Raw genomic sequence first — 23,434 nt, forward strand, 5'->3', positions numbered from 1 at the left:
TGAACTAGACTGAATTATGAACTATTGGTCTGTAAAAATTCATCTTCAGCAAGCTACTGAAGATACGAAATAAAAGAGGCTGGGACAGAGTCTGAGGAAACCCAACCTGCTGTTTGTTTTATCGGTAATGTAACTCAAAAGTAGCCAAGCGGATGGCCAGAGTTTTCTCTGTGTTTTGTTTCCCTGGGCTGAGCCTGTGAATGCCAAGATTTAATCTAAAGAGGTTTGTGTTTTAAAAACTAACAACTAAGTAATAAAACACCTATAAAAGCGGTTTATAATGGAACCGGTGACAGTTTGTAGTGTAGCATTACAACTCTTCTGCTCCCCCTCGCCCTTTCTCTATCCTTTCATCCAACTCTGTGCCCTTTGTCTAAGTTCCTTTCTCACCTTGCTGCCAAGGAGCACAGGAGGAGAGGGAGCTCACACCCCAAAGCAGCAGACCATCTTTAAAAAATAAAGCGTGTGTTGTGGTCTGCATTTGAAGACAGGGCTGCGTGTGCTGCTTGTTTTGTCTGAGATAAGGACGGAGATAAGTTGTCCTAACAAAGTGCCCACCTAGATGTACAGTGGTTTCTAATGGGGAGGTGAAGATGCCGCGGCAGTGTCAGTGGCATGAGGCTGCAGGAGTCAACCAGGGCGGGAATCAATGGGGTCTCCCCTCCGTGGTACCCTGCATCGACCTGTCCGGACCCAAGACAGCCCTGACTCCAGGGACAGACGTCAGGCAACAGGTGGTTTTCCACCCAGGCCACCATGACTTAAATTTGGTTCTTTTGCGAAGCCATAGTTCTCCTCCCCCTCTCAAAGAAATGGCGCCTGGGAAGGGAAACTTCGTGCTCAAACTCTCTAGGAGCCATTTCTCAAGCCCACCTTTCCCATTTTCTGAAGTCTCCTCTGCCAGCATCCCATTCACCTTCGGAAAGAACCAGGGGCGCTCTCTTCAGAGTCCAGAGAGCTCTGGGAGGCATGTGGGCAGCGTCAGAGTGGCCTCGCCTAGGCGGCCAGAGGAGCCCCCAGCCTCCCTCAAGTGGGCCTCAGGAACTCGGGGGGCCCAGGGGAAGCCTGGAAAACCGAACTTCGCCATCAGCCTTCCTTAGAGCGCTGGCTAAAGGAGAGGGGGGAAGGGCCCCCCAGCGGTCTTCCCCGCCCCCCTCCCGCCTCAGCACCTCTGCCATCCGCCTGCACCGCCCAAGAAAGCACCCAGAACGCGGCTGGGCTCGCCAGCTTCTCAAGCAGGCAGGGAGAGGGCATCCTGAGGGGCAGCTTCCCCCTCCAGCCCGCGTCTGACATCCCCACTCCCACCCAAGGATGCCGCCGCCGTGCCCTGTCCGCAGTCGCTGAATGTCACTGCTCCCTCTTCCTCCCTATCAGGGTAGACACAGCTCCCAAGGCGTCCCCCACCCCAAAACTGCCGCGATCGCCCGAGGGCGCAAGGCCCGGGCGAAGGACGAAGTTTGGGGCCCACAGCGACGGGAGGGGGGGCGCATTGGCGAGGACGGCACCTCAGTCCCAGCCCCGGCGGGCACACTCCCCTCCCCAAACGGCCCAGGCGTCCCCATCCTCCCGCGGACACCAGCGTCCCCGCCCTCCCCCGAGGGCGGCGAGAGGAGACCCCCGGGGCGGAGGCAGGTACCCCCGGGGCGGAGACTGGGGCGGGCGGGGTCCGGGCTGCGCCCCCGGCCAGGCCGGGCGGGCTGGCGGGCGGCGCGGGGGGAGCGGGGCTGGGCGGCGCTGCCTCGGGCTCTGTGCGCTGCAGCCCGGAGCCGAGGAGGAGGAGGCGGAGGAGGAGAAGGAGGCGGCGGCGGTGGGTCCCGGGCGGGGGGAGCGCGGCGCTGCGGACCCGGGCGGCTGGCAAAGGACGAGGCGGAGGCTGAGGAAGGCAGCGGGGAGACCCAGGCTGCAGCAACAAAGGGCAGCGAGCGATTGGCCGGGCTGCAGGCGAGGTTAGCCGGGAACCGGGGTGGCCGGAGGCAGCGGCGAACGGTGCACGTGCTTGCAGACACGGGCGAGTGTGGAGCCGGGGGGTGCACACCCGGCGGGTAGGGGCTTGCTCCCCCGCGGCATGGGATGGCGAGGAGGTTGCAGCGACATCGTTCTGCCTGCACCCGGCCTGGGGCTGGCAGGGTAGGGGTGTGTTGGGGGGGGAAGGATGCGAGCCAGGGGGCGGGCGAGTAGTCGCCCGGGACAGGACGGGAGAGAGGGTGGAGGAGGGGGCGGGATGGAACGCTCCGGGCGGCGCGCCCGTCCGCGCACTCCACCGAAGGAGCTGGCGACTGAGAACCTCGAATTTTAACTTCGCGTGCCCGCCCGCGCGCGCGCCCGCCCGCGCCCACCCCTAAATCCTGCGGCCGCCGCCAGCGATCAGCTCTCACACAAACTTTAGCTGCGGGCTAGGGGGTTTGGGGTTGAGTGGGGGAGGGGAGAGGGACAAGGCCTCCTGATTGACGTCGTCTGTAGCCAATAAGGCCAAGCTCCTCTGCTGCGAGTAGACCCAATCCTTTCCTAGAGGTGGAGGGGGCGGGTAGGTGGAAGTAGAGGTGGCGCGGTATCTAGGAGAGAGAAAAAGGGCTGGACCAATAGGTGCCCGGAAGAGGCGGACCCAGCGGTCTGTTGATTGGTACTGGCAGTGGACCCTCCCCCGGGGTGGTGCCGGAGGTGGGGATGATGGGTCGAGGGGGTGTGTCTATGTGGAAGCGAGATGACCGGCAGGAACCTGCCCCAATGGGCTGCAGAGTGGTTAGTGAGTGGGTGACGGATAGACCCGTAGGCCAACGGGTGGCCTTAAGTATCTTTGGTCTCCTCCAATGGAGCAGCGCCGGGGCGGGGCCGCGGCTCGGGTTTAATGAGACTCCATTGGGCTGTAATCAGTGTCATGTCGGATTCATGTCAACGACAACAACAGGGGGACACAAAATGGCGGCGGCTTAGCTCCTACCCCTGGCGGCGGCGGCAGCGGTGGCGGAGGCGACGGCACCTCCTCCAGGCGGCAGCCGCGGCTTCTTTCTTAGGCAGCGGCAGCGCCCCCGGCAGGCGCGGTGGCGGTGGCGCGCGGCCAGGTCTGTCACCCACCCCGCGCGTTCCCAAGGGGAGGAGACTGAGCGGGAGGGGGGAATAGACGGGGGGAATCAGGGGCTTACGACGCCCCTCCCACAGGCCTCTGCGCGAGGGTCACCGCGGGGCCGCTCGGGGTCAGGCTGCCCCTGAGCGTGACGGTAGGGGGCGGGGGAAAGGGGAGGAGGGACAGACCCCGCCCCTCGGCAGGGCCTCTAGGGCAAGGGGCGGGGCTCGAGGGCGGAGGGGGGGGGGGCGAGATGGGGGGGGGGGGGGTTCGGGGAGTCGGAAGGCGGGGGCCGAGAGGGAATTTCTGAGTGGGAGTGAACTGGTAGGAGCGGTGGGGGGGCCTGCGAGGGTGTGAGGAAGACTAGTGAGGGGTGAGTGGGAGGGGAAGCTGGAGGTGTAGAAGCAGGTGCAGAGGGAGAGTTAGGGAGGGTTGCAATTTGAGAGAAGTGGAAGGCGGACCGAGGAGTGTGTGAGGGCAGGTGAGATGATGCCGAAGGCGAGATTGCAGTTTTCTGGGGACCGAATAGGGGGGTTGGGTGTGGTGGATGTGGAGTAGAGTTGAGGAAGCAGTGCAGAGTGTTGGGTTGGGGGAAGCATTGACCCATGTGAGGAGCAAGTACGATTGCAGTGATGGGAAAGAGGTGTCTGGGTGGATTGGTATGTTGGAATAAGAAGGAGATTTGATAGCTTTGGGATATGAAGTATTTTTTAAAACATGGAAGGATGGGATGGTTATGTTGGGAGAGTTTCTGAAAGACGATGCGAAGACAGCAGAGCAGACTTCAATGTGAAGGGTGGGGAGGGAGGCCGCTTAGAATTTGCAAAATACATCTGTGGCAGAAAGTCTCTTGGGGACAAGGGATTGGGAGGGGTGGGCAAATCGGCAGGTGTGAAGAAAGTGGGTGGGGCTGTACAGTAATTTTGGGTGAATGTGATTTGGTGGACTGCGCCAGGGGTGAGGATGAGGCAAAGAAAGGTGTTAGTTTGGGAGACAAGTTGTTTGATAGGCTGGATTTATTTATTTTTTATAAAAATGAGAAAGGGGTCTCCTTATGTTGACCAGGCTGCTCTCGAACTCCTGGGCTCAAGTGATCTGCCCACATCTGCCTACCTGAGTGTTCGGATTACAGGTTGAGCCACGGTGACCCATGATAGGCTGGATTTATTATGTTAAACTTGATCTGGAGTCTTCAAGGGAGTGTGTGGGCAGCCGGGTATCCCAGGAAGAGAGACGCATCATACCTTGGGATAGGACATTTTGCATAGTTTTGAATTTCCTGGTACTTTGCTATGGGCAGAGTACAGGGAGTTGTGGGAGATGACCAGACAAAGGCAGAGGAGGGGTTAGATTACAAATGGTATCCTATGCCTTGTGAAAGAGTTTAAGCTGTTATTGATAGAAGGTGATGGGACGTGTTAAAGAGAGTATTAGAAGTTGTGAAGAGGTAGTGATAAAGAATTACAGATTTAGGAAACAGGAAGTGAAGACCAATGAACCAAGTATGTTTGGGGCTGGAGGTACCAAGGAAATTCAGGGTAGAGCATATGAAGACACATCCTATATGCAACAGAAGGTGGAAGTAGCAAATGGGAATTAGTTGTGTTTGAATAGTCTTAGTTATGTGGAGCTCCAAGAGAGTTTTTTTTTTTGGGACAGGGAGACGGAGTTTCGCCCTGTTGCCAGGCTGGAGTGCGGTGGCACGATCTCAGCTCACTGCAACCTCTGCCTCCCAGATTCAAGCGATTCTCCTGTCTCAGTCTCCCAAGTAGCTGGGACTATAGGCATGCGCAACCATGCCCAGCTAATTTTTGTATTTTTAGTAAAGACAGGGTTTCACCATGTTGGCCAGTATGGTCTTGGTCTCTTGACCTTGTGATCCGCCTACCTCGGCCTCACAAAGGGCTGGGATTACAGACATGAGCCACCGCACCTGGCCTTTTATTTTTTATTTATTTACTTTTTAAGTGCATTCTTCCTGTCTTAATTGTATACCCTAGATTTTCTGGCATAGCCTGGAAATAAAACACTCTATTCTTTTCTTAGTCATAAGTTCTTTACATATTTATCAAAATGAATTTGGGCAGTATTTTATGTTTTTAATAAGGAAAGGATAATACACGTTTCTTCTTTCCTGAGAACTTCTACTGAGAGTTAAATGTTGGGGAGGTGAAGAGATGGTTTAAAAAAAAAAAAAGAAAAGGTAGAGACAGAGAAGATTTTAACATTAAAGGAGGAATTTAGGGAATGGCTGATAATAACATGGTCGGCAGAGGAAGTTTTGCTTACTAGCCACACGTAGGCTTCTGAGTAGAGTGGATATTATGTCATTGCTATCATAGCATGTGTTTATTTCACACACTGCTTGTGAATGAAGATCAGGTGGAAACTGTCAGATGTGAGGCATAGCATGAATGAAAGGTAAACAGGATGAGTATTGGAAAGTAGACGAGAAAGTATGATAGTTTTAATGTGCTTCAGCAGCTCTCGTGGACGTTCACATACTAATTAATAAAAGAGGAAACTTAGTGATCTGGCTTTCAGTCTCCTAGTTCTCTACAGTGTACTTTCAGTTTTCCACGTGCCTACACATGCCTACATTTGTATTGAGAGAAAAGGAGGCGCCAGGTGCGGTGGCTCACGCCTGTAATCCCAGCACTTACTTTGGGAGGCTGAAGTGGGCAGATCACCTGAGGTTAGGAGTTTGAGACCAGCCTGACCAATACGGTGAAACCCCGTCTTGATTAAAAAAAAAAGGAAAAGGAGGCCTTCTCTTCCTGGTTCTTCCCAGAGTCGGGAAAAGCTGGGTTGAGAGGGTGAAAAAGAAAAAAAAAAGAGAGGGAGAGAAAAGGAAATAGTTTCTTTCTTTCTTTTTTTATTTTTTTTTTTGAGACAGAGTCTTGCCCTGTTGCCCAGGCTGGAGAGCAGTGGCACTATCTCAGCTCACTGCAGCCTCTACCTCCCAGGTTCAAGTGATTCTCCTGCCTCAGCCTCCCAAGTAGCTGGGATTACAGCCATGTGTCCAGCTGATTTTTGTATTTTTAGCCATGCTGCCCAGACTGGTCTCAAACTCCTGACCTCAGGTGATCCACCCACCTCAGTTTCCCAGAGTGCTAGGATTACAGGTGTGAGCCACCGTGCCTGGCCTAAAGAAATAGTTTTACGTAAGTATAGTTTAAGTAAGTAGGGATGTGTGAGCTGTAGTAATCAGTCTTTGTTGCAGAGGGGTAAATGAGGCATGGATGGGAGAAGTGGGGTGATGGAATATTTCTTCCCTGTAATGCCTTAATTTACATTTCCAAAGCACCCTTAAGCACCTTTTAATAGGACTCCCATGATCTACTGATACCTGTCTTCTGGCAGACCCCAGAAAGAGAATACACCACAATTTTTGTAACATCCGTTCCATCGTTGCTGAATATTTGAGTTGTTTCAAGTTTGGGGCAATTGAAAACAAAGCTATGAGCATTCCTATACCTGTCATCTGGTGCCCATGTGCACAAGTTTCTCTAAGGTATACACCTAGGAATGAAATTGCCGGTTTATAGCTAGGGTGACCATTTATCCTGGTTTTTGTTAATTTTCCCAGTGTAACTGTAACACTTTTAGTTTTCAGAAGTATCTAGGTTTAGATGATAAATTGTATGGTTACCCTAGTCATAAGGTATGCTTGTCTCTTCATCTTTACTAAGTACCAAACTCTTCTAAAGTATTGTATCATGTTACACTACCTCCAGCAATATATGAGCTCCCTTGCTTCTCACCTTCTCCAACCTCAGCCTTTTTAGCTTTTAAAATTTTAACCAATATGGTAAATTTTGCATTTACTTGATAAGTAATCAGATTGCACAGCTCTTCATATATTTTTTTAGCTATTTAGATAGTCTCATTTCTTTCTTTCTTTTTTCTTTCTTTCTTTTTTTTTTTTTTTGAGACACAGTCTCGCTTTGTCACCCAGGCTGGAATGCAGTTGCATGATCTTGGCTCACTGCAACCTCCATCTCCTGGGTTCAAGCGATTCTCCTACCTCAGCTTCCTGAGTAGCTGGGATTACAGGTGTGCACCACCACACCCAGCTAATTTTTGTATTTTTACTAGAGATGGGGTTTCACCATGTTGGTCAGGCTGGTCTCGAACTCCTCCTGACCTTGTGATCTGCCCACCTTGGCCTCCCAAAGTGCTGGGATTACAGTTGTGAGCCATCATGCAGCCAGATAGCCTCATTTATAAAGTTCTGTTCAAGTCTTTCCCACCCTGCTTTTAAAAATTGGGCCTTGTATCTTTTATTGCTATTTAGAAGTTCTTTATTTACTGTGAATACAAGTCCTTTGTCGTGAGTGTATGTTGCAAATATTGTGGCTTGCCTTTTCACTCTCTATATGGTGTCTTTTAATGAACAGAAGTTCTTAATTTTAATGGAGTCAAATTTATTGGTCTTTATGGTTAGTGCCTTTTGTACCTTGTTTTAAGACTTTTCCTACCCTAAGGTCAAGAAGATAGTCTCCTATGCAGTATTATCTTTAAAAAGCTTTGTTGACCTTAAACAGTGTATAACTGAGTAAAATGCACTCTTCTGGACCCCAACCTCACCATTACGACTCTATTTGTGCTTTCCTTCACTTTTTTCTATTCTCTGTCTTGAATTTTTACTTCTCTGTGGCTGTAACTAAGAGCCAGGTGCTGACTTCTCCTGTCTCTTAGGAGAAAATGGTCATACAGACAGAAGTTCAGCCAGATTAGATTTTACAGGTCTCCAGCTGACTGTATTGCCCTTTTCCTTTTTATGAGCTAGCATTTTATTGTGTTCCTGTTATGTGTCTGCCACCATCCTTGCTTCTTCCATATTTGTTATCTCAGTGATTCCTCTTAACAGTTCTGTAAAACAGAGTAGTATTCTCATTTTTACAGAAGAGAAAACGGAGACTTATATTGATTTAGTAACACATCCAATATCTGCTAGCCTGGGTAGCTAGCAGAGTGGGGACTGGATCGCTGACTCTCTGATACTTCCCATCACAGCACACCTACTTGTTGAATAAAATGTCAGAAACCTGTTTTTTGATAATATTCAAAACCAAAAAGAATAACTTTCTTCCTCTTAATGTAACGTGCCTTAACTAAAGCACACAAAGCTAACTATTGTGAAATTGGATAAAATACCTTTCTCTCTATAGCCAGTCGACCTTAAGTGGTACATGGATGGATGACAGAGGGTCTGTTAACCCTTGAAAATGTATGCCAGTGTAGGTAGGTACATGTGCTTATTTTTTAGAGTAGAGCTAGAATATTATAATTCATGAGATTCTCAAAGAGGAACCTGAATTTTTCAGGGTATCTGGATATCTGGTCAGAAGACATGTGTAATACAGTTAATAGTGAATCCTGGAATCATCTATCTTTTCAGAAGAATTTTTAAAAAGTTAAGATGTCGCCAGGCAGTGGCTCATGCCTGTAATTCTGGCGCTTTGGGAGGCCAAGGCAGGTGGATTACTTGAGGCCAGGAGTTTGAGACCAGCCTGGTCAACATGGTGAAACCTTGTCTCTACTGAAAATACAACAAATTAGCTGGGCGTGGTGGCATGTTCCTGTAATCCCAGCTACTGGGGAGGCTGAGGAAGGAGAATCACTTGAACCTGGGAGGCGAAGGTTGCAGTGAGCTGAGATTGCGCCACCGCATTCCAGCCTGGGAGACAGAATGAGACCCTGTCTCAAAAAAAAGTTAAGATGTCAGATTTTTCTCAGCCAGGTGCAGTGGCTCATGCTTGTAATCCTGCTATTTTGGGAGGCTACAGTGAAAGGATCCCTTGAGCCCAGGAGTTCAAGACATACCTGGGCAACATGGTGAAACCCTGCGTCTATTTTTATTTAGTTAGTTAGTTTTTTGTATCACTGGTTCTTAAAAAGTTTATTTATTTATTTGTTTATTTGAGACCGAGTTTTGCCCTTGTTGCCCAGACTGGAGTGCAATGGCGTAATCTTGGTTCACTGTAACCTCTGTCTCCTGGGTTCAAGCAATTCTCCTGCCTCAGCCTCCCAAATAGCTGAGATTACAGGTATACGCCACCATGCCTGGCTAATTTTTTGTGTTTAATAGAGATGAGGCTTCACCATGTTGGTCAGGCTGGTCTCAAACTGCTGACCTCAGGTGATCCACCTGCCTTGGCCCCCTAAAGTGCTGGGATTACAGGCGTGAGCCGCTATGCCTGGCCTTGTATCTCTATTTAAAATAAAAAAAAAAAAAAGTTTTTTTCTTAATACATTATTCTCAGTCTTTGTCATCAAAAACCAACAAAAGCTAATTTGTAATTAGGGAGAAATCTAGGATTGGATAAGAGGTTTTAAATGCTAAAAAAAGGCACTCTAAATTTAGTTGATTATTTCTTAAGTGAAAGTGCTTAGTTATAATATCATCATACTAATCAGTGTATCCTGGCTCCAAAGGCCTGATGACTTCAAATGACTTTTCATCTTGTCTCTAAATTCCTCTGTTTTACAAGGGATCAGATTTCCTGTGAGGTTCCTGACAGTGTGATTAAATTTTAGAGACTGAAACTATTGAGCACTTAAATGCAGGGATGACTATGCAAACCTAATTCATGGCTTTCACCAGGAGATTTGGGACATGTCTCTACTAATTTATGATGATGATGTTGAAACTAATCTTTGCTAGGGATTATGGAAGCCATAATAGTTTATTGATGGTTCAGTTATTGTTTGTTGAAGCACATTTACACAATTACGGTTTAATGACATAACAAGGATATTGTCAACTAGGAAAGCATGACGTGAAAAAATTAAACTTCCAATTAATATAATATGTATTAGTTGAAATAATAATTTTAATGGTGATTTAGCTTCTTAGAAATCCTTGGAAAACATTATTAGCTTATGAATTGAAAATTCTCTGTGTTAATGAGTAGTGGGAAAGAACTTAGTGTTACTCTAAAAAGATGGGGAATTAAATATTCAGTTCAACTAACGTTTTATTGAGTGCCTGCTCTGGGCTTGCTGCTGAGTTAGGCTCATAAATATAAGTTGAACAAGATTGATGTTTGGAGAGATGAAATACTGGTTGCTTTTATTTTTTCTTTCAATCACCTTTCTCTCCAGAGTAGATGGATATTATTGCCAGAGTGATTCAGACATTCAACAGGGTTTTGTGTGTGTGTGTGTGTGTGTGTGTGTGCATACCCTTCATTGTACATTATGGTGTCAGCTGCCTCTGCAATGACTTCCTATTCATCTGTCACATCCTCTTGTCCCATTCTCCTGAGTAGCTGTGTCTACAGGTGTATACCACCACACCCAGCTAATTTTTTACTTTTGTAGAGATGGGGGTCTTACAGTGTTGCCTAGCTTGTCTCGAACTCCTGGCCTTCAGCAGTTCTCCTGCCTCGGCCTCCCCAAGTGCTGAGATTAGAGGCATGAGCCACTGTGCCTGGCCCAACTTAATTTCTTTATCCCTCTTCAGCATTTATCTGTTCTAGTCAGGCACATGGACTTGTTGTCCCTTTTGTTTGATAGCTCATTCTTTTTTTTTTGAGACGACATCTTGCTCTGTCGCCAGGCTAGAGTGCAGTGGCACAATCTTGGCTACTGCACCTTCCATCCACCTCCTGGGTACAGCAATTCTCCTGCCTCAGCCTCCCAAGTAGCTGGGATTATAGGCATGCACCACCATGCCCAGCTAATTTTTTGTGTATTAGTAGAGATGGGGTTTCACTGCATTGGCCAGGATGGTCTCGATCTCCTGACCCTGTGATCTGCCTGCCTCAGCCTCCCAAAGTGCTGGGATTACAGGCGTGTGCCACCGTGCCCGGGCAACAGCTCATTCTTAGCCTCTGTTCTTTCACTTTGATTTCCTTCATTCATTCCCTGGTACATTTATTGAGCAAATAGGCATTGAACCCCTCTTATGATAAAGTTGTGGTCTTGGGAATCTTAGGGTGTTCAAAGATGACTCAAGCAGGAATCCTGTTCTTAAGAATTTTACAGTGTAAAATTCTTTATAAGTGGGCGTGGTGGCTCACACTTATAATCCTAGCACTTTGGGAGGCCAAGGTGGGCGGATCACCTGAAGTCAGCAGTTCAAGACCAACCTGGCCAACATGGTGAAACCCCATCGCAAAAAAAAAAAAAGAAACAAAAAGAAAAAAAGAATTTTACAGTGTAGTAGGGGTGACAAGATTAATACACAAGTAAGCATAATACGAAGTGAGAAATGAATGTCAAAACAGTAAAAAAGCTTAAAAAAGCTTCCTGTTAGACAGAGATGTTAGGGCTTTTGAGAAGTTGTTTGCATGGGGCCATGGAGGATTTGAATTTGAGCCAAGGGAGGGGCACTTATCCAGGCTCAGCATTGTCTTTCAAGGTCCACATTCAGTCCCATCCATCCAAGAGATGTTCCATCCATCCTCCACATGATTTCAGCAAGGTGGTATAGTCACAGTTGTTTCCAGACTTCTTCCTTCTGTAATCAGTGGAACACTTTCTTTAAAGCCAATCTTATGGGGAAGACCAGTATATGTAAAACAGTTAAAGTGGAGCTGCACTGTTGGGTTTAAGGTGCTGTGATGGCCCAAAGTTTAACTCATAAGGGGTACCTGCAGGTAATACCCGAGGTAATTCCTCACAAGTGATCCAAAGAGCCTAGTCTGAAAACCACTGAAGAGACAGAAAGTGTTTAGGCTTTGGCATCTAAATGAAAACGCTTCATGACTTAATGACTCTGAGATCTTAAGTCAAGCCTGTTTTCCTTTTGTAAAATGGAGCAACAATGCTACCTTACAGGATTGTTTTAAGGTTTACTGATAATCTATGTAAAATACCTGGCCCACAATAGGTGTCAGGAAATAGTTGATATTATAGTTTAGTGCTTTGTTATTTCTATTTTTTTTTTTAAACACAGGTTATTGAGGTGAACCTCATATAACATAAAATGAAAAAAACATTAAAAAGTGAACAAATCAGTAGCTTTTAGTACATTCAGTGTTGTGTCACCACTGCCACTATCAAGTTCCAAAACATTTCCATTGATCCCAAATAAAACCTTTTACCCAGGCTGGGTGCGGTGGCTCATGCCTGTAATCCTAGCACTTTGGAAGGCTGGGGTGGGCAGATCGTGAGGTGAAGAGTTCAAGACAAGCCTTTAGTAGAAACCCCATCTCTACTAAAAATACAAAAATTAGCCGGATGTGGTGGTGGGCACCTGTAGTCTCAGCTATTTGGGAGGCTGAGGCAGGAGAATCTCTTGAACCCAGAAGGCAGAGGTTGCAGTAAGTTGAGATTGCGCCACTGCACTCCAGCCTAGGTGACAGAATGGGATTACATCTCAAAACAAAACAAAACAAAAAAAACCCTTACCCAATCAGCAGTTTTCTAGCTATGCCCCTGAGACCCCATGTTTCATATGAATGAAATTATATGATGTGTTGCCTTTGTGTCTGGAATTTTTCACAACATAACATTTTTGAGGTCAGTCTACATTGTAGTAGCATGTATCAAAGCTTCATTGATTTTTATACTTGTATAGTATTCCAGGGTATGGATGTACCACATTTTGTTTATCTGTTCATCTGTTGATGGACATTTGGGCAGTTTATACCTTTTGGCTATTGTGAATGGTATTGTTATATTGTGAATAGTATTGTTATAAACATGAGTGTATGTGTACTTATTTTAATATCTGCTTTCAATTCTTGTGAGTCTATACCTAGAAATGGAATCACAGAACCATATGGTAATTCTTTGTTTAACTTTTTGAGGAACTGCCAAACAATGCTTTGTTATTTCTTTTCTTTTTTCTTTTCTTTTCTTTTCTCTTTTCTCTTTTCTCTCTCTTCTCTTCTCTTCTCTTCTCTTCTCTTCTCTTCTCTTCTCTTCTCTTCTTCTCTTCTCTTCTTTCTTTTTTTCTTTTCTTTTTTGAGACATAGTTTCACTCTTGTTTCCCAGGCTGGAGTGCAATGGTGCAATCCCAGCTCACCGCAGCCTCTGCCTCCTGGGTTAAAGCAATTCTCCTGCCTCAACCTCTCAGTAGCTGGGATTACAGGCATGTGCCAGGATGCCTAGTTAATTTTTTGTATTTTTAGTAGAGATGGGGTTTCTCCATGTTGGTCAGACTGGTCTCGAACTCCCAACCTCAGGTGATCCACTCACCGCAGCCTCCTAAAGTGCTGGGATTACGGTGAATCACTGCGCCTGGCCTGCTTTGTTGGTACTTAATTGCTTCTTTTATATGTTCTGTCTCCAGCTTTGCTTTGTATTCCCCATAGTACCTACCACAGGGCTGCATGCAGGGAACATCATCTCGCTAAATATTTGTTGGTTTTTCTTTGATTAGTATTTATAACCTCACCTCCCAGTTCGCATGTTTTGGGCCTGAAGCATTGATTTCAGAGGAAATAGATGCATCCAGGATTTGAAAGATAACAAATACCACCATATGGGTGATGTTTGGTGTTGTCAGACAACAGATATTTGTTAACCAAGTTCACTATTTGAGCAACTCTGCCAATAACCTGAGCTGGGTGTTGATAGAAAAATAAGTCAAGGTCCCTTCCCCTGAACAGTTCTGTTCTGTTTCAGAAGATACTGCTAAGATTTGTGGATGCTCACTCAGTTACACAATGGGCTTTAAAGAAATCCAGGTTTTCCGACAGTGATCCCTTTGGGAAAAAAAAAAAAAGAAAGAAAAAGCCAAGAGTTTATGAAAGTAAGAGATAAAAATAACTATTAGCAAGTAAAACTCAGGATGACAAAAGTGTAAACTCTATTATTAATCTTTGTTTTTTTTCTACCACTGTTTTTTGGCTCGTCCATAATCTCATGACTTCAGTGTTACGACATTGATTTTGAAACAACACACACAGCTTTAGTAAAAGCTTAGTGGAGGCCTCGCATAATACTTATGATCCAGGATATTTTGACTGTTCTTATGCTGACATGAATATTTCTGAATAGTGTTGATATTTATGTAATACCAGTGAAGCTAAAAGCTCAGTGCTGGACTAAGCATTTCTCTAGATATGTTTAGAATATTTGTAATGAATGATGTAAATAGTGTTATATTATAAGACTGTATGATACAACCATATAATTTACTGATATTTTGCAGTTAAAAATAAAATGATTCACAGCCCTAGAAAATAGAATAATTTAATTCAATGTAGCATCAATCCCCAGAATTAATTTAGGATGATTTGCTACCTTTTTGGTAGCCCTTTAGTCCAACTTTCAAGTTTTTATAGAAAAAATGAAAAGAGAATAATGATTTTAGGGTTTTAGCTTGTGATAGAATGTCCTATCTACATATGAAACAAATCCCAGTGCTCTGAAAAGAGAAATGGTGTGGATAATTCTGAATTAGGGGAAAAAAAATTTCTATTTGGCTTTTGATGAATTATGCATTTTTTTTTTTTTTTTTGAGACGGAGTTTCGCTGTTGTTGCCCAGACTGGAGTGCAATGGCACGATCTCGTCTCACCGCAACCACCGCCTCCTGGGTTCAAGCAATTCTCCTGCCTCAGCCTCCCGAGTAGCTGGGACTACAGGCACGCACTATCATGCCCAGCTAATTTTTGTATTTTTAGTAGAGATGAGGTTTCACCTTGTTGACCAGGATGGTCTCGATCTCTTGACCTCGTGATCCACCCGCCTCGGCCTCCCAAAGTGCTGAGATTATAGGCTTGAGCCACCGAGCCCGGCTATGCATTTTTTTTTTTTTTTTAATTCCTGTGGATATGTCTTTCCAGTCAGATACTGCTTAGGCTAAAATGAAATTGGTTTTCAATCTATTCTCTTGCTTATACCAATTTACGGTAGGGCCAGTGGGATGTTGGAAACAAATCAGCCTAAGATTAAAAAATTTGTAGTAGATAATATACAGAGTGGATAATATACATGTGTTTAGTTGAGAATTGGCTACAGATAAGAGACTTCTGATTTTGTTCCTCTCCTGGCTGTGTATTTTTTTTTAGACACTGATTCTGCTTGTAGCAAAGAGCTGCTGAGTTACATCTGCTTCTGCCTAATTAACTCTGTTGGTTGGTGTCAGATGAGAGCTAATTTTGAGATTAAATTGAGGAGTGGGGTGTGTGTCATGGCTGGGGGAGGGGAGGAGGAGGATCTAAGGTGGCTTGATTGTTTTACATAAGATCAAAATGCAGTTATTCACTGTTCTTTTAAATTTATTTTTTGCTTTTCAAGTAAAAATAATCACTGCTGTTCTAAAGTGTGACTTGTGTCAATACATATTTGCTATTATGGAAACTGGTACATCTTTCTTGTAGGTGAGCTTATTGGTCATATCTAGGTAGTCCATTCAACACGTAGGTCCCTGGTGGCCTTTGGGACAAACAGTGAATACTGCCCAGAAAGTGAATGCTGACCATAAAACAACTTTTGACTTTATCTTTTTTTCTGGTAAATGTTATATCTGTTTGGCTATTTGAGTCGTAGTGGGTTTTGTTTTTGCTTTTTTTCCATGATGAGATTCTTTCTTTGGAATCTATCACAAACCTGATTTTTAAAATTTGAACAGGTCTGGGCTTAAGGATGAAATTTTCTTCTTTAGGCACTTGGCTTGGGTCCTCGGGGCTTCATTTTCTGTCTCAAGTTCCATGCTTATAAGAATCTTTCAGTGGTCTGAAATAATTAATATAACACCCAATGTAGTATAATAACTCATTGGAGCTGTTTGTCTTGAATGGTTGTGCAGATCCATGGATGGTTGCTGAATTTAAGGATGTCCTTATTCCAAATGAACATTTCCTTTTTTCTTTTGGCAGATTTGCCTGAAGACCTGGATAATCTCCATTTTTGTCATGGACTGTTAAAATGTTTGAAGTTCCAATTCTGGTACTTTTCCTTATTTTATTACATTTTTAAGGTATAAAATGACAGTCTTACTGAAATGTGTTGGTAATGGATATAAATGATTGTTTAATGGATAAAAATGATTGTGGGTAGAGATTGTGGGCTGGGTGCAGTGGCTTACGCCTGTAATCCCAGCACTTTGGGAGGCTGAGATGGGCGGATCACAAGATTAGGAGTTCAAGACCAGCCTGACCAACATGGCAAAACTTCGTCTCTACTAAAAACACAAAAATTAGCCAGGGGTGGTGGTGGGTGCCTGTAATTCCAGCTACTCAGGAGGCTGAGGCGGGCGAATCGCTGGAACCTGGGAGGCGGAGGTTGCAGTGAACCGAGATCCAGTCATTGCACTTCAACCTGGACAACAAGAGCAAGGCTCCATCTCAAAAACAAAACAAAACAAAAAAAAAAAAGATTGTAGTAAAAGCATGTCATGAAGGTATATTTTGGGTATCTATTAGTTATGAAATGCTTTTTTTTTTTTTTTTTTGAGATTGGGTTTTGCTCTTGTTGCCCAGGCTGGAGTGCAGTGGTACAATCTCGGCTCACTGCAACCTGTGCCTCCCAGGTTCAAGTGGTTCTCCTGCCTCAGCCTCCTGAGTAGCTGGGATTGCAGGCGTGTGCCACCACTTCCGTCTAATTTTTGTATTTTTAGTAGAGATGGGGTTTCACCATGTTGGCCAGGCTGGTCTCAAACTCCTGACCTCAGGTGATCCACCCGCCTCAGCCTCCCCAAGTGCTGGGATTACGGGGGTGAGCCACTTCGCCTAGCCACACATTTTGTTTTAATATGTGTTCATTTGCTTGTGTAACTAAAACACCTAAAAGCAACTTGGCAATATTGGACACTTTTCCTGTGACCTCTTCTACTTTCTGCAGTTATATTTTGTGCAGTCAAATTAAATTAGTTGTGATTCATCCTGAATAAATGATGAAAGATTAAATAATTGCTTGGATACAGTGAAATATCTTCTAATGAAATTTTGCCTGAAACCATTTTACTTTGGAAAGATCAATTTCCTGTTCTAAACTTACTGACACAGAATGATTCCTGTGTTCTATCCTGAAAGTGGTTGCACTGTAAAAGCCAGTGATTTCATTCCTAATCACACTGTGTTCCAAGTCTAACATTTTTGTTAAAGGTTTATATAATGACACAAAAGGGAGTACTTATTAGATTGTAGAAGATATAGATGACAGAATCAAGATTCAAAACAATCTTTAGCAGGGTGGAAGATAGACTTAAGTCAACTAGGTGAAATTGAACTGTAATAAACTTTAGATTCCAGCATTTCAATTTGCACAAGGAAAGGAGTGGGAAGATTCAACTTGACAGTACTTTTTTAAAAAAGATCTGGGAGTTTTAGTTGGACTGTGTCCCCAGCATGGCCACTTGTGTGGCAGGGGTCTTGAGGAAGTTCCTGTAATTTGGGTTGCATTTATAATTGGATGCGTGAACTGTCTGATTTTAAGATGGCCATTAGCCAAACTAGTGAGCAACCAGGAGAAGGTGGTGCTTTTAAACCATGTGATATGTGGAAGGGTTAAGGAACTGGGATATGAGTGGTCTAAGGTATGGTTGGAGGTAGCACGGGGTTTGGTTGTTAGCAGTTTTCAAAAGGTACTTGTTTTCAGACATCTGAAGGCCTGTCGTTGAATAAATACTAAGAATTGTCTTGGGATTGTTCCAGGGAATGGGACTAGTGGGTTGAAGTTATGGGGTGTCAGATTTTTGCTTGGCTGAGCAAGAAATATAGCTAGAGCTGTGCAACAGTGGGGTAAGCTGCCTCAAAAAGTGACAAATTATCAATCACTGGAAGTATTTTAAAAATGCGAAGACTCGGTGCCCATCTGTTTGGGATATTGGGCAGGGATCTTTTATTGGAACTAGAGGTTGGACTGGATGACCTCTGCGGTCTCTTTAGCCCGAAGTTTCTGAATCTGAGGGGAAAATGAGTAGAGTGTATTTACAGCTTACTGATCACAGAGGGAACAATCTTGTTTAAACTGCTTCTTTCAAGGTGGCATTTTTGAGTTGGCATTTAAAACTGTACCATTTGAACAGGTATAGTTCAATGATCCAATTGTTTTTCAGCAACATTCCAGGATCTCTGAGAGCAGATACTATATTCTTCAGTATGTCTGGCTAAAGTTTTTAAGAAAGATACTGTTTTCTCCTTTTAGGTATATTCTGTCCAAATACATAACCAGAGATATCTTTAATTTTGTATTTTATTAGAAAATGTTTGAAGTATGTAGACATTGCATTTGATGAAAGTGGTAACTACTATATATTGAATATTAGATAATTTGTTTATTTAATCCTCTCAATAATCCTGTAAGAGATTTACTAGTATTGCCTACAAGTAAAGTGACTGAAGCTTAAGTTACTTATCCAGGGTTTCTTCCACTAGACATGTGGTAGAGCTTTGGTTCAGGCCCATGTTGGTCTTTTTTTTTTTTTTTTTTTGAGACGGAGTTTCGCTCTTGTTACCCAGGCTGGAGTGCAATGGCGCGATCTCGGCTCACCGCAACCTCCGCCTCCTGGGTTCAGGCAATTCTCCTGCCTCAGCCTCCTGAGTAGCTGGGATTACAGGCACACGCCACCATGCCCAGTTGAATTTTTGTATTTGTAGTAGAGACGGGGTTTCACCATGTTGACCAGGATGGTCTTGATCTCTTGACCTCGTGATCCACCCGCCTCGGCCTCCCACAGTGCTGGGATTACAGGCTTGAGCCACCGCGCCCGGCCAATGTTGGTCTTTTTGCAAAGGCAGAACTAACTAGAGCAGGCAGTTGTGGCTCAGGTAAGAACTAAGATGGACTTAGTTGGATTTTAGAATTGGCTGGGCGCAGTGGCTCACACCTGTAACTCTAGCACTTTGAGAGGCTGAGGCAGGAGGATCACGTGAGGTCAGGAGTTTGAGACCAGCCTGGCCAAAATGGCAAAACTCCATCTCTACTAAAAATCCAAAAATTAGCTGGGCGTGGTGGCACATGCCTGTATTCTCAGCTACTTGGAAGGCTGAGGCAGGAGAATCCCTTGAACCCAGGAGGCAGAGATTGCAGTGAGCTGAGATTGCACCACCGCATTCCAGCCTGGGTGACAGAGCAAGACTCTGTCTCAACAACAACAACAACAACAACAACAACGACAAAAGAATTAATAAGAATTAATGGTGTTTGAGTCTTAAATCTGTTATTGATTCTTACCTTGGGTGAATTCCATCTTCTCCTGAGCCTCAGTTTATCCACAGAATTGTCCTGGAGTTTAAGTGACAAGTTACATATGAGCACACTCTGTACACTTTAAACTATAAAAAGAATTTAGAAGTGGCTGTTATCATTGGAGAGCAAGATTAGAGCTCAGGTTTGGCTCATTTCCCAGGCCAAGGCTCTTTTTCCTGGTAGGCTCTTTGTAGATGTACTTAATACCAGATTGGAGATCTAGGGTGGTTTTTGTGTATACCAGGCATCTCTCAGAACAAATACCACTATCCATCTGGAATCAGATTTGTATATACCTTTCTTGTATTGAGCTGTTTAATGAGCTAACTGGGTATTAAGATAACTAGAACGTTCTACTACTTGAAGGTGAAGGGTTATGTTACTATATTAGTTTCAGTTTTCCAACTTGTGCGTTAGAGGGTGTCATAGATTCTTTGTTAAAGGGATAGGGGATGTGATTCTATAGAAGGAGCTAAATGGGAAGTTTCTTTTATGTGTGAGACTTGGGAAATATAATACCTAGCTGAAAGCAGGATTACTTACTCTTTTTTTTTAAAGTTTAAGATTTCTTGAAATGAGTTTAATGTACTTTCATCAGATTTTTTGTATCATAGACTTATTCTTTGATTTTATGTTTATAGCAGACTCATACCTTGAACCACTTTTATATAGTTTTGTTAATTTCAATAAAGATAATTAAATGTATAATTTAGATGTGATTATGCCCCATAAATAACTTCATATAAGAAGTGAAAAAATTCTAAAAACAATTCCTTCTCAGACTGTGACCCAATTTCTTGTTGAAAAATATAGTCACTGTGGCTGTGTTATGTAATACCTGCCTGTCATTACTTCTGTGGTCATTCTGTGTCTGAAAAAGTAATGCTAAAGAATCTTTTAGTTTATTTGTGTAAGTTTCATTATTAAGGACCTTTCCCCTCTTTTTATCTTTTAAGGTCTTGATTTCCCAGTTAAAGATGTTCTTCACCCGAATGCACTCTTTCCTGTTGGTAAAATAAGACAACCGTCAACATTGCCTGTTTGTCTGCTTTTGACTCTCTTAAGGATGGATGTTTGTAAGATGTTGCTTAATACAATCTGGAATACTCTGTCCATTTGTTGAATTGTAAATGACTTTCAAATGTGCAAGCTCTGTTGAATACAAAGAGAACCTCTATGGGTAACTTTTGTGTTGAAGAAGTCATTTGTCAACCATGGTAAAACTTGCAAACCCACTTTATACAGAGTGGATTCTTGAAGCTATACAGAAAATAAAAAAGCAAAAGCAAAGGCCCTCTGAAGAGAGAATCTGCCATGCAGTCAGTACTTCCCATGGGTTGGATAAGAAGACAGTCTCTGAACAGCTGGAACTCAGTGTTCAGGATGGCTCAGTTCTCAAAGTCACCAACAAAGGCCTTGCCTCCTATAAGGACCCAGACAACCCTGGGCGCTTTTCATCAGTTAAACCAGGCACTTTTCCTAAGTCAACCAAGGGGTCTAGAGCATCATGTAATGATCTCCGCAATGTGGATTGGAATAAACTTTTAAGGAGAGCAATTGAAGGACTTGAGGAACCAAATGGCTCCTCCCTGAAGAACATAGAGAAGTATCTCAGAAGTCAAAGTGATCTCACAAGCACCACCAACAACCCAGCCTTTCAGCAGCGCCTGCGACTGGGAGCCAAACGCGCTGTGAACAATGGGAGGTTACTGAAAGACGGACCACAGTACAGGGTCAATTATGGGAGCTTAGATGGCAAAGGGGCGCCTCAGTATCCCAGTGCTTTCCCATCCTCGCTCCCACCTGTCAGCCTTCTGCCCCATGAGAAAGACCAGGTAAGCGAAGGAGTAATGTTCATGCATTCTCACTACTGTCCTTTTGTCTTCTACGGTTTCGCCAAAGTTTTATGTGGACAAAAGTTCCCAGCAAAGTTTGATAAAATTGAATGTTTTGCCTTAGAGCAGGCTTTTGTATTTTAAAATATATATATTGTATTGCATTGTGTTGAGGATTTCCTCATCGATTGGCCAAGAATTTAATGGAACAATCATGTGGTTTGTTTTTAAGCTCTAATTTTGCTAAGGAAGGATAACATTAATCTTCCTTCCTCCAGGCAGGGTCATATATATTTCAGAAATGTAAGAAAGGCCATCCTATATTTTTCTCCTTATTACTATTTTTCAAAGAAGACGCTACAGACTTTTTATCTTCTTCTTCTTCTTTTTTTTGAGACAGAGTCTCGCTCTGTTGCCCAGGTTGGAGCACAATGGAGTGATCTTGGCTCACTGCAATCTCTACCTTCCAGCTTCAAGCGATTCTCCTGCTTCCCAAGTACCTGGAATTATAGGTGCCCACCACCACATCTGGCTAATTTCTGTATTTTTAGTAGAGACAGGATTTCACCATCTTGGCCAGGCTGGCCTGGAACTCCTGACCTCAACTGATCCGCCCACCTTGGCCTCCCAAAGTGGTGGGATTACAGGTGTGAGCTACCAGGCCTGGCCAGACTTCTTTTTTTTTCCGAGACAGAGTCTTGCTCTGTCACCAGGCTGGAGTGCAGTGGTGCGATCTTGGCTCATTGCAACCTCTGTCTCCGGGTTCAAGCAGTTCTTCTGCCTCAGCCTTCCGAGTAGCTGAGACTACAGGCATGCGCCACCATGCCCAGCTAATTTTTGTATTTTTAGTAGAGATAGGGTTTCACCACATTGGCCTAGATGGTCTCGATCTCTTGACCTTGTGATCCGTCTGCCTCAGCCTCCCAAAGTGCTGGATTACAGGCGTGAGCCACCACTCCCAGCATCCAGACTTCTTATTTTAAGGGTGATAATCTATGCATTTAAAAGTTATTTTAATATGTGACCTAAATCCCTCTTTTCAATTTAAAGTCATTTTTTATTGTCCACTTCTCTGTTGTAGGTGAATGTTTATTTTGTCTCATACAGTATCTTTTTAAAATACTCTGATTTCTTGGACCTTATGTTATTTCTATAGTATTTACAAATATATGACAGAATTCTCTTTACATTACTGCTACCACTTTAAGTCTTTGGTTGAGTAGGATTTTTCTTTGTTTTGTTTCAAAGCTGCTGTATTTAATTCCCAAACCAAAAACAAAGTAGAGTAGCAGAAAGTTATTTATAGTTCCTGTCTAGTTTTGGGGTTTGTTCTCTGTCTTTTGGGTGAGCAAATACATTGATATCAGTTAATTTTATTAACACGTTATAAAACATTAATTGTTGATAGAAAAACGTGGTTTCGGCTGGCTCCTGCGTGTAATCCCAGCACCTTGTGAGGCCAGGGTGGGAGGATTGCTTGAGCCCAGGAGTTTAAGACTAGACTAGGCAACATAGTGAGATCCCCATCTCTACAAAAAATTAGCCGGGTTTGGTGATACACATCTGTAGTCCCAGCTACTCAGGAGGCTGAGGTGGGAGGATCACTTGAGCATGGGAGGTGGAGGTTTCAGTGAGCCTTGATTGTACTCCAGCCTGGGTGACGGAGCGAGATCCTGTCTCAAAGATAAAGAAAGGAAGAAATAAAAGGTGGTTTTATCTTATGGCTTACTGCAGCCTTGACCTTTTGGGATCAAGTGGTCCTCCCAAGTAACTGGGACTATAGGTGTATGCCACCATGCCCAGCTAATTTTTAAAATTTTTTGTAGCGATGGAGTTTTACCATGTTGCCTGAGCTAAGTACAGTTTAGAAACAATTGAAACACATGTGTTAGGAAAAGTTATGCTCCTCTTCTTTGGATACCATGAACCTTTGAAATGGAACCTGTTTTCCTCAATGCTTTAGCTGGTAGAAGCCCAGCTAAAGCGTTTGAACTTTAAATCAGCCCATGGAAAGGCAAACCACTTGGTCCTACAAATTGGATAAGACCAGGTAGTTTGCCTGTGGGCTGATCTAAAAGGCTAGAGTACAGTGGCACCATCTCGGCTCACGGCAACCTCCGCCTCCTGGGTTCAAGTGATCCTCTCACCTCAGCCTCCCAAGTAGCTGGGACTATAGGTGTGGACCACCATGCCTGGGTAATTTTTGCACTTTTTGTAAAGATGAGGTTTCACTGTGTTGCCCAGGCTGGTCTCCAACTCCTGGGCTGAAGACATCCTCCCACCCTGGCCTCCCAAGATGCTGGGATTACAGCCATGAGCCACTGTGCCTGGCCAACACTTATTTCCTAACTATATTTTTGTTTCATTAGTCTTCTGGATCAAAAGGATTTATTTGATCCTTAGGTGGTGGTTGTGTTTGTGTAACCAATCTTTAGTTCTCT

The 23,434-nt window shown here is 44.2% G+C and overlaps 1 protein-coding gene across 11 annotated transcripts in view; it reads left to right on the top strand.

The window, feature by feature from the left end:
• Window positions 1-1,201: 1,201 nt before the first annotated feature.
• KAT6B (lysine acetyltransferase 6B) overlaps window positions 1,202-23,434 on the top strand; it is a 205,554-nt gene continuing 183,321 nt past the window's right edge. For 3 of the 11 annotated variants that reach the window (XM_032256483.1, XM_032256488.1, XM_032256491.1), the window contains exons 1-3: window positions 1,751-1,946; window positions 15,846-15,915; window positions 20,115-20,993. In XM_032256483.1, coding sequence (XP_032112374.1) covers window positions 20,373-20,993 — 621 coding nt within the window. In that variant the 5' untranslated portion in view covers window positions 1,751-1,946; window positions 15,846-15,915; window positions 20,115-20,372. Of the gene's footprint in view, window positions 1,633-1,750; window positions 1,947-2,479; window positions 3,060-15,845; window positions 15,916-20,114; window positions 20,994-23,434 lie in introns of those variants that run through there. The other 8 variants (XM_032256484.1, XM_032256482.1, XM_032256487.1 and 5 more) reach the window with 8 other exon arrangements.

Source organism: Sapajus apella, unplaced genomic scaffold (assembly GCF_009761245.1).
Source record: "Sapajus apella isolate SASKATOON/1434 unplaced genomic scaffold, GSC_monkey_1.0 scaffold94, whole genome shotgun sequence".
Lineage (NCBI taxonomy): Eukaryota > Metazoa > Chordata > Mammalia > Primates > Cebidae > Sapajus > Sapajus apella.